The 11,747-nt window shown below is 31.0% G+C and overlaps 1 protein-coding gene across 1 annotated transcript; it reads right to left on the bottom strand.

Annotated features, from left to right (window-relative positions):
- Window positions 1-6,369: 6,369 nt before the first annotated feature.
- On the bottom strand, window positions 6,370-7,275 carry Smp_166610 (hypothetical protein; the record flags this gene model as incomplete). Its single annotated transcript, XM_018792825.1, has 1 exon — window positions 6,370-7,275. The coding sequence occupies one exon, from the start codon at window positions 7,273-7,275 to the stop codon at window positions 6,370-6,372; it is 906 nt and encodes a 301-aa protein (XP_018644339.1).
- Window positions 7,276-11,747: the final 4,472 nt, after the last annotated feature.

The raw sequence follows: 11,747 nt of genomic DNA, 5'->3' as shown, positions 1-11,747 counted from the left end.
TTAAGACTCTGTATCTCTCTACAAATATGTATACATTTTTTTAAAATGAACTCATTGAAGAGAATTTTTAATCGAACTTATGGATTAATATCACTGTCGTTTTTAAAAGTATCGATTTCTGAAATCTTGAAGCCTATGTTTGTTCACTAGTGAACTTACCGATTGTTTCTAATATGATCAACCATCTTACCATTCATACACTTTCAATGGCAAATAGCTAAACGTATTCAAACTAGAAAATATCCTTCAATATTTCTTCATACATTATAAACGATACTTTAGAGGATAGCCACATTATCGAACGTGATAATGTACTCTAAAATTCATAAGGAGTATCTAAGAGTTAAATAATCAACTGAGGATTGTACCAGCTGTACAACGCAGTTTTGCTTGATGTATCAAAACTAAATTTTGGGTTAAGAATTTCTGTTTAGGGGCTTTAACCGGTTTTATGTGCCTCTATTAGTCTACTCTCTCTAAAAAAGAATCTTCACCAAAATAACGTGTCATTTATATGATTAAACTTATTCCAATTTTGATTGTACTAAAAATATTCTGTTTTGTGCCCTTTTTACTGTTTAAACTTGTGTTAATTTTATGCGTTTATTTATCTTATTTTCTGTAGAATTGGCTTACACGAGGTTACGAAACGTTAGAAATTTAGTTTTCCATTTATTGGTATTCGACAAACATATTATTTCTATTACTAACAATCCACCCAATGTTCCCATTATTCCAAATTATCAAGCCAAATCTTGGTACTCACATTTACTCCCAAATTTATTCCCTGCCACATATTTTTTCAGTAATTGTGACGGACTTCTCTCTCCATTTGCCGTATGGTTCCTTATCCAGCATGTATTGGAAAGAAACATTTTTTGCTTCCGCTGTATTTACTATTGATGGATAGCAATCATATATTTAATATTTATGGTAAATATTTTGGGAAAACTATAATAGTAAGCCTATGGAACACGTTACATTAAATAAACTTCCGATTCTCCCCATGCCTTAAATATTTCTTTTTAAATGACACTAGGTGAAAATGATAAACGCTAAATTCGATGAATCCATGTACTTATCTTCACCCCTCTAACCCATAAACTTTTCTTCCCTTAATGTCCAATAGAAAAAGAGGAATGGGATTATCCTCTGATTGGTACGTTTTAAAAGAGCTTAGTTAATTATCCTTTCTTTTGTCATTCATTTAAACATTCAGTTTAACTCTGTTATTTGCACTGTATGTTTTTACTTTATGAAAGGATGGATTAATAAAACCTCTACATAGATGAGAAACTATTGAATATATCTAGACATCCTTTTGCATTATTCACAGGTCATCTTTGAGTGAACTGATGATAAGACTACAAATAAATGTATTGTGACTACGTAATTAGTGAAACTATTTTCAGCTTACAAAAACTGCAGAAACATTTAACTAAAAATGGTCTCAACTCTTGTATTTCATTCGCCAAACAGATGAATCCCGCTTAAAATTATCACCATACTTCATACATATAATAATGTTTCCAGTTTAGCTGAGATTAAAAGTTATATCTTGACTGAGAAAACTCTGTTCATTGTGAACAACTACAATTCACACTCAAGCTATTTTGCGTACATAGATTAGTGATGGGTGTTTAGAATTAATACATGTTAATAAGGATATTACGAGCCTAACCTAAATAATTGTTGACTTTATGTAGTGATAACGTTTGAAATGTGTCTCGAAAGAATTATTGTCATTTTTATTCTTCCTAAATATAAAGTATTTTAAGAGACTTGAGTTTTCCTTAATTATCTGAGTAAATACACGTGTAGTTTGAACTAAAAGCACTAACAAAGCCTAATACAAGCTTCAAAGCGTAAGACAACAATCGGTAGATTTTCTCTCTGTTTAGAACAATTTAGGCACAACATCTTTTAAAGATTATATATGCTAAATAATCAGCAGATTTACTAATTGTCTAAACATAACAAGTGAAATGGAAATTAATTTTTATCACAATCTAGTATAATTGGCAGGGACTTGTATAGAGAGTGAAAACATTCAACCAGCAGTTATTTCAAATCAGAAAAAAATAATGCGTGTTTTGGAGTCATAAAATATTATAATTGTTAGTCACTCACAGTGTTTATTTACATCAATGAAACCATTTATTTGTAATTTCGTTATTCGTATTACTCTATTAAATGATATACAGTAAACTAGACAATTACAAGTTATTTTATACTGAAAAACCATAGCTATAAACTAAAATATGTGATCATAAATACTAAAACCTTGGCTATCAATTATAACAGTCATATTAATGTGTGTAGTTAAAATAAAGAAAATTTTCTGGTCTAACTAGTTTAGCCTTATGACATAATTGAAAATTTCCCCAGTTATCATCTCATTAACAGCTGAAATTTTGAATTATTCATAAAATTTGGATTTTTTAAATCAGATATTTAGTTATATCATACTGAATCCGTCAGGGAGCACCAGTTCCCTCAAGATTACAGGTACACCTTGCTGACGAGTGCCAAGTAGCACGAAACCCGGGTCCAGGGTTTCCTGCTGACCACCTCCAACCACCATCTTATCTCAACATAGTGCACACAGTATCCAGACACCTAGACTAGTGGCCACATTACAACTTGATCGATAACATTCGATTAGCACTGGGACAGACTTGACACGCATGACACTGATCACCACCCGGTGATCAATCAATTGTGATTATATCATACTTCATTGTTTTCTAGGAAAAATGTGAGCAAAGTGTAGATAACGTGAAAGAGTAAAGTGTTGTTTAACATTTTGTTTACCTTACAGTTAACTAGGATTCTACAGAACAATAAACTGAACAGTGATCAACAAATTTTTTTCAATATAAAGACGATTCAAACAAATTGTTTAGTGATACATTCAACCAAACTGTATTTTAGGTATCTATCTAAGTAATGTGGTTATCTTCTATCTAAATTCACTATCCCATGAACGTATTTGGATTTGTTGTTTCCAATTTACTTTATTATATATGTAAAAAATATTTTTAAATAATTTTAATAATTTACCACAACATCTGTCATCAGTTTATCTCACAATCGTCATGGTAAAATTGGAATTCCGGTTTTGAATGGATTCTGATTTATTTTGGTACACTATTTGGTTTTAATCCTGGTCTTTAGGCAAAATAGTCGTTTTTCGATATTACTTTATCTGTCTTATCTCTTCTTGAACTCTAACTAATGCTATTTATCATTCAAGTACTAAGTGGCTTTAAGATTTTGAAAAACAACTCACATGAATTCAGTTGGTATGATTTTTGTTCTGGTTAGTATTAATTAACTGAAAATAACCAAACAAATTGAATAATTTACGCTTTCTCTGATGTTGAACTATTTAACATTAAATTGTTGTTTAAGTTAATTATTACATCATTCACATGATTTTATACCGGTAAGGATCAGCTGAGAAAACTCCGGTCATTTATAAAAATATCGAAAAGGCAACTTTATTTACTTGAAATATCAAAGTTATAGGAGTGATATAAATGAACACAACAATCTCTTTTCTATATATCACAAAGTCATTAGGTCTTTAAGAAAATACCCGTGTCTTATAAAAAATAGGGTTGGTTCAACCAGATGAAAGCGAATTAGATATTTAAACTTATTTAATTCCACAGGATACTTATAGAGTAAAAATCATCCGAATTTGTATTTCGAGTACAATAAACATATGGAAATCAGTAAATTTAACAAGCTTTATTTCATAAATGTCTAGATGATCATTGAAAACCAGGGAGTTTGGGTTATCTTTCTCAGTATAATTTACGACTTTTCATAATTGCATACTAAAATTAAATTTAAGATCTTCCCATATCCTGAAGCTCCTCGATTTTCAACTATTCTAAATCTAATATCAATAAGTGATAAAACTGTTTTTCAAAATGGACTGATAAGAAATTAAAATTTCTTTTATATCAGTGAAACGAAACTCACTGACTACACTGACTATATTATGAATTGGCATTTGTACCTTCTTAACATTTTTTATGGATTATATATGGATAGATATAACTTCCTATAATGTACGTTTCTATCTCGTTGGTTTTTGTGACTTTAAAAACATTATACTCTCATTTTAATAGTTTGATAAAATCATTTCTTGAAAAAATAACTCTGACTTGCCAGATATTTTGATATTTTAATCAATTCTAAATACTTGTACATTCAAGTTCACATTTTATGGTTAACGTTTACACTCTGGGTAAGGTATACATCAAAATGGGTCATAATTAAGCATGATCATCTATTTAGATATGACTTTATCCAATGATTAAAGGTCACTAATACATAATATTTTGACATGATTGTTGTTACTATGATAAAGTTATAAATGACTGATTCGTCTATAACGGACACTAGTCGTTTTCAAGTTATTTAAATTGCTAATTTATGGTGATTAATATTAGTTTGGTTATATATCAGTGCAACTACACCATTAGCTCTTCTGGAATGATTGCCGATCCCAAGCCCGGATATATGAGGAGGGTTGGGCATGCGGTCGGCAACCCCATCCCGTAGAAAAAACCTTGCTAAAAAACGCTAACCAAATATTACTGCATTGTTCAAACTTTTATTTTTCATTTGTGAAATTCCTCCTAATCCAGAGTTGCTTTGTTTAAAGCAGTAAAGTTATAAGTTTTGGTAACCGCCATACTAATCAAAATTACCATAACAAAAGGTTTAAAATATACTACAGTACTGGCTTAGATACTTTTATCTCATATCTTCCAAGAATAACTTTAAAGGTAGGTGAATGTAATTTATATACATACCACTAATATACACAATATTTTGAGATACTTTCTCTTTACATCGATAAGTGAATATGTAAAATATTTTAAATTTGACACCAACTTCAGTTCATTAAACCAGTGACAACACTGAATGTAACTGTTAAGGATTACATAGTGAAGTATTAATTTGAATCTAACAGCCAAATGCATTTTTCTGTACAGTTTTGGATCTTTCAGTAATGTGCATTTACAATTTACACTCGATGAAAACTAGGACCTGCCTGTTTTACAGTGACAGGAATATCTAATGCTCACTGAATCATTATCACGTAGTTGGTAGTGTTGGTTGATATGTTAAGCCCATATACCTTATTTTAGCTACTGGACAAGCCAATTTACCCATCCATCTTGAGTCATGTTTTGACCTTTTTAACTATTCATTTATTAACCGTGACTATTTTTTATATGAGCTTATGTGAGTACATTTTTTATCTCATTCATCACATGTCTGTAACTTCTATCTGACTGTAAATATTGATTAACGCTTGATTAAAGCGAGTTGGCTAACCCGCCATCTCCAATGCGTGTCATTTTTGTCTCACCCGCTGATATTTGCTCATGTGCTTATAGCTTTCTGGCCTGTGTTATTTGACAATAAACTGCAGTTGCTGCTTCTCTTTGTCTTCTGATTTAATGCACCGTTAAGATTGGAATTATAACGGTTATCAAGGTGAACGATTGACGAAGCATGGCACTACAGGTTCTTATTTGCAAGTTTAGTAGATTTTTGTTATGAAATTTGAGGTAATTTCTTAAACTTTTGTTTGAAAATATCACGCTTTCAAATAATTCGTACATTCATACTTTATTCAGTATAATGGTCTTTTATTGAGATCATGAACCGATTAATGTAATACCACCATTGAAAACCTGGAATCACTGAATAGTCGCTTCGTCCTAGTATGAGATTCCTCAAGAGTCCACATCTAAGACCCCGCATATGGGACTCGAACGCAGGATCCTTAGTCTCGTTCTCTAACGCTTAACATCTAGACCACTGAGCCGGTGCCCAATGGTGTTGTGCGTTCGTACGAGACCGAAGGTCCTGAGTTTGATTCCCGTTTATGGGATCGTGGGCGCACACTTTCGAGGAGTCTCATATTAGGACAAAACGACCATCAAGTGCTTCCAGCTTTTCAATGGTGGTCTAGCATTGATAGGTTTATGATCTCAAATAAAAGCTCAATAATCTCCACAATCCTATACTGGTAATTATCTTTATCATTGGATAAATATTTGCTGTTTCACAATGGTGTGTTATAAGATTAAAATTTTCATGACTGTAATTATGACCATAATCAAAATCATTTCTGAGTTATTTCAACGATATTTTAAAAGTTTGTATCATGATGAGTTGGGTTCAATTGTAAGATCGACTCCACAAAATATATTTTACTCTTAGATATTTCTTAAAGACATTCATTTTCATCACAGAAGTTCAGCGATAATCATGTCTATAGACAATTGGATCTAATTATATCTACTAATTACCAAATGAAAAATTACTAATTAAATCTCATGTACAAAAAATATGCATAAAAACATACATCATAAATAAAAATATAAAGAAAGAGTTCAGAATAAAATTCCCACTAACCATTATTTTACCAGCTGGATATGAGACTGTAGTAAATCGTTCACAATATAATTTCATATTCAATTGTTGTCTAGCTGACATACCTAAACGAGTATACTTAAACCAATTAACAAACCAATTGCAACGATTTGATTCTTCCCAATAAGATGGAGTTGAATTTTCCGAAAGTAATATATGATTATTTGTTGGTTTTACAGTGAAAAAATCATTGATATATGTTGTATCACTTTGTGTTTCCAAACAGGATGGAGATGATTGTAAATCAGATAAAGGTGTTTTTGACGAATTCACACTATTACTCTTGTGTAATAACGGTTTATGTGGTTGTTGTTCTTGTTCTTCCTGTTGTTGTTGATAATGGTGGTGGTGGTGAGGCAGATGTATATCATTAATCTTAATTATCGGTAATGTTGATATATCAGGTTTTTTACTACTGATTGTTTTAATGCGACGTAATTTCTTATTACGACTTATTAAATATCTACTTGGTGAACAGTTTTTATGCATTGAATCAATATTTTCTTCAGATTCAGTAAATTCATCAAATTCTTGATCGTCTTTATAATCGGCAAATAAACCTGGATAATCGTCTGTTAAATCATCGTTTGTACTTTGTAGACTTAAAGTACGTTGATTATCGATGGATAAAGGTGATAATTGTTTATATTGTATAAATTGTCGTGATGATCTAATTTTAAGACGTTTATGTCGTGAATAAATTTTGTATAGCCAACGAAATATACCTATGAATATTGTGATCAATACAATGGAACATGATAGGGCTAATGGCAACCACCATGGAAATGGATCACGTATACATGGCATCTCAATAAGTTAGCATGTAATACTAATCGCTGAGGTAACTAGATGATAATTGAACAAATTTTTAGAATAGCCACTATTATAACATAATTCAGTGATCAAATAGTGTTTAGTTCCTTTCTTTACTCTCATACTTAATTACTATTATTATTCTCTGTTAAAATGTATGATTTTCTAAATTAATGAAATAGTACATTTCATTTAATATATGATAATTTGATTACTTTAAGATGATTGGTTAATATCAATAAAAATGTAGTAGGTTACTTGACTACTATGCTGTCTATCTCCACCCTATTTATCGAACACGAGTGAAACTTAAGTAGGTTAGGTTTTTGTAAAAAAATTCTAAATGAATAGTTAATAATGGTTGGTACAAACATTCGTATATTTTGTTCGGTTAGGTGAACTGTAGTTCAACTTAAGGATAGTTTCTGTCAGAGACCGATGTCAATTCGAGAAATAAGAGAATCAGATGCGGTCTGTCCTCCTCAGCAGTTGACACCCAAAACCCTACATAGAACTGGACTAAATATCTTCACTTAAACAATCGAAAATTTACCATAAGAAATATCTTTTTGAATATCAACCTCGAAGGTTGGGATTAAAAACCTTGAATCTAAATGTAGAGATCATTTACATCTAAATTCATGCATTTCATCGAAGCCATGTTAGCAGAATAATTCTATACATATTTCTCAGGATTACTGTTGAGTTAGCATCACTTAAATAAATAAAACTTTATAATGTAAATCTAAAGTCTAATAAATGGAATTCAAGACAATCAAGGCTAGGAATACACAAAATCTAAATTATTTGGTCGTTTTATTATATATCAAAGATAACTGATTGACAGATGCATATTCGATATCTGAAACCTGTGAAACTTCCATTTGAATATGAAACCGATAGATATCCACAAAATGGCCATCAGGCTTCACCTTGTTCTCTGATGCGGTATTGTAAGCTAATAGCCATTCAGTTTTTTTCGGTGAAACTTGTACTCCTTTGATAACAATGCTTCATTGAGTGATGTGCAGTTTGTAGATGGGGCACCGGTGAATTGGACATTTCATCGAGTACCTACTATGGAACAGATCACTCAAACTAGCTAGTGGTGATTCAAATGACTTAGTATATACAAAGAGAATGGATATCCAAGAATAAATCTTGTGTTGATTTTCATCATATTTCCAAATCCGTCTATTCTAATGCTATTCTACGTCAGAGATGTTTTCTAAAATAAATTTATCGGCAGCGAACTTCTCGAAAAAAGCCTAACCACCATCTTTTGTGTAATATGAGACTTAAGAAAAATAGTTTCATTCTCTGAGAGTGTAAAATAGTCAATAATAACAGTTAACTTATCATTTTGATAGTTACACAGTTGTTTTCCTTCAAATAATATGAAAATGTATACATGTGTCAAAATGTTCAGTTATTCACACTCCTACTTATTTATTTACATATCTATTATCAAGTTCACTTGTTTAAAAATCCGTTGACAGTTATGTTCGTTAACCAGGAGGGCAATTAGTGAAAACATGTGCATTGTATTCACGTAAGTTGAAATAAACTAAATACGAATTATTAAAAATACCCATTAATAACTGGGTTACTTTAACACAAGTTTTTATGAGTTGTTCTTACATAAACCCACTAACCGACTCCATAACCAATGAACGACAAACAAATCATGAGTGTGAATTACCCGTTTGACTTCATAATTTCTACTTAAACAAAACCCATTTGGTCGGTGGAGGTAATAAAAAACTAGAAACGAATGAAGGTGTATGAATTTATTTCTGACACTCGTTTACGTAGAGCGACAGTTAGATGTGGAACTTGTAGAAAGGCATCTCAGCTTACTCAATTTGATTAAAACGTGACAACATTTATAGACATTGACAAATACAAGCAAACATATCGACACATGTACACGATTATACACACATATTCATTTTTTTTTTTAAAAAAGAGTGGGAAGATTAGAGTAGTTCATTTGTCCAAAAGGAAGGATAAATCATTTAGGCATGTAACAATGCTTGTCGCTACAACTTGGGCTGGTTAACTGTTTATATTAAATTTCTGTATGAAATTACAATAATGAGTGCATACCAGATACATAAAACATTGTTTTGATTATAATATCTGTCAACTGAATATGTTATGCCTATTATTGAAAGATCTCAGAGTAGAAAGACACAAACACAATGTATTCTTGGTTATTCAGTGCCGACTTGTGCTGCGAAGTACGTTGATATATATTTCCATATTTTTAGTAGGATTCAATTTTTTTAGGTGTCCATTCTAGTTATTCATTTGCTTTTGGTTATTCATCATTAAGGACACTATAGATCTACTTATGCCCTCGAAATCGATTGGCACAAATTCATTATTTTGAAGTGATTCCATTCGATCTCATGAATACTAAATTCTTAGTGTTTCTGCATATGTACCTGCGCAATTGCTATTGCATATGCTTTTGGAAGATGTGCAAACTTTACTCATAAGTCAATGTGAGTTATTCCTACTCTCATGTTAAAATTCTTGTCCTTGGATTATCTGAAATCCCACTTATTCTAGGTTATTTCATTAGAAAGAACTCGATACCGTCAACATTTTATGGAGTTATTTCAAACTGTTTTCAACTGCTAAATATAAACTGAAAGTAATGAGATATGTGTAAAGTATGGGTTTCCTCTTCAAGTCCACTTATGTTATTAGATTATTTAGATTATGCACTGTTATATATATATATATATAAAGAGAGAGAGAGTAGGGTATAATGTTGATAATAATGACACATTTGTGATATCCCAATCAGTAGAAATTACAATTTCTGACGTTTCATGATTTAATGTAAGTCACGTTTTCAGAGTAAATTAATAACCGAGCCAAATTTACACTAGTTTAAATACTATCACTAAATATAACTGGGTTAATATAGATACCACTGGTTCGAAATCTCATCCCAAGTATTTCACGGAGAAAAGTAAAATGATTATGGCCTAAATTTTATATTTACCAGGTATTTCGATCTATAGTTATGATAAAAGTTAGTTTCCCATCTTTCAAGAGTTTTTTTTTCTAGTTGAATGACTACGACTACTTTTGTAAAATACCAAAAATGATCATCTAATCTATTCTGTAATACATAAGTGAAAACTGATCAACTTGCCGCATACACTGGAAGTTTAAACTACGAAACTACACCATAGAGATAATTCAATATATATCTTACAAAAAAGTTAATCACTCTACTACGAATTCACGATTGCATGTAACAAAATTTGACATGGTTATTAAACCAACTGTCCAGTGGAAGTTCTCAATTGAGTTTTTCCCTGAATTTAATACTAATTACGAGTTAGATCTAACAGCATCAATGAAACCAATTTGATACAATTATAATATTATGACCCCTCTTACATTTGGCATACTGTTCGATTGTTTTAACAAAACAAGTTTAAATCTACTTTGTATGCAGTTTCTACTTAATAAGATTGTAGATGATCAATCATCATGCCTATTTATGAAAGAAAGCCAACCAACTGTATTAAATAACTGATACATCAGTTAATTCAGAACACTTAATCAGACTCGTCAGTTTTTTGCGAATATGACAAGTTAATTTAACTCTCATTTTGATCAATACTAGTAGCTGATTGCCTAAAATAAGTTGTTTTATATTCCTTTGAGCTACTTACTTTTTATTATTTACAAAATTACTAACGTTCTTGGTTAATCAGAGATTAACAACATATCTTAATAAAGTAAACAACTGAACAAATGATATGCACAATCATGTGTGACATAAAGTATGAATAAATAGTAAAATTCTCCGATCGATTTTTGGTAATATTCGTTTGTTAAGATTGTTTACACTACATCGTCAAATATACATAATTAATTTGACCAAATGTTCAACGTGAAAATCCCTCGAACGGTTATATTTCATCGATGTTATAAAAGCTGGAAAATCTCCTTAAGTTAATATTGATCTGTTTACAAAGATAAGTTATAACGGTCTTACAGATTTTAAATAACCTTAGATACATTGTGTATTGTATATTATTGTAAAGCCATTGAAACCCAATAGAACTTGACTGAGTTACATTTTAGATTCTGTCGCCCCGCTTTTTCAAGTATCTTAACCAAACAATTTTCTAGCATCATCACATTAGTACATTACCATTCAGGTGTGTAAACAAAATCCAGCTCTCATCACTTTTTTACGAAAACAAAATATTTATAGATATGTTAATCAAACCATAAATAATAAGATAAGACGTCATGTTTCTGGAGTAATCACCTGATCAATTTCATCATACAGATGTAAATTGAAGCCTCGTTTAAATGATCGTATACTGTCTCATCAGTGCTGTGCTTACGATATAACAACGGATAATATATCACACTTCGAAGTATGCAAAAGATAGTATGCTGGTGGAAAAAGCTCACATTCTATTGTA

Source organism: Schistosoma mansoni (genome assembly GCF_000237925.1).
Source record: "Schistosoma mansoni, WGS project CABG00000000 data, supercontig 0111, strain Puerto Rico, whole genome shotgun sequence".
In the NCBI taxonomy this organism is placed as follows: Eukaryota; Metazoa; Platyhelminthes; class Trematoda; order Strigeidida; family Schistosomatidae; genus Schistosoma; species Schistosoma mansoni.
The sequence above is the reverse complement of the archived record's forward strand: the minus strand, read 5'-3'. Positions and strand labels throughout refer to the sequence as shown.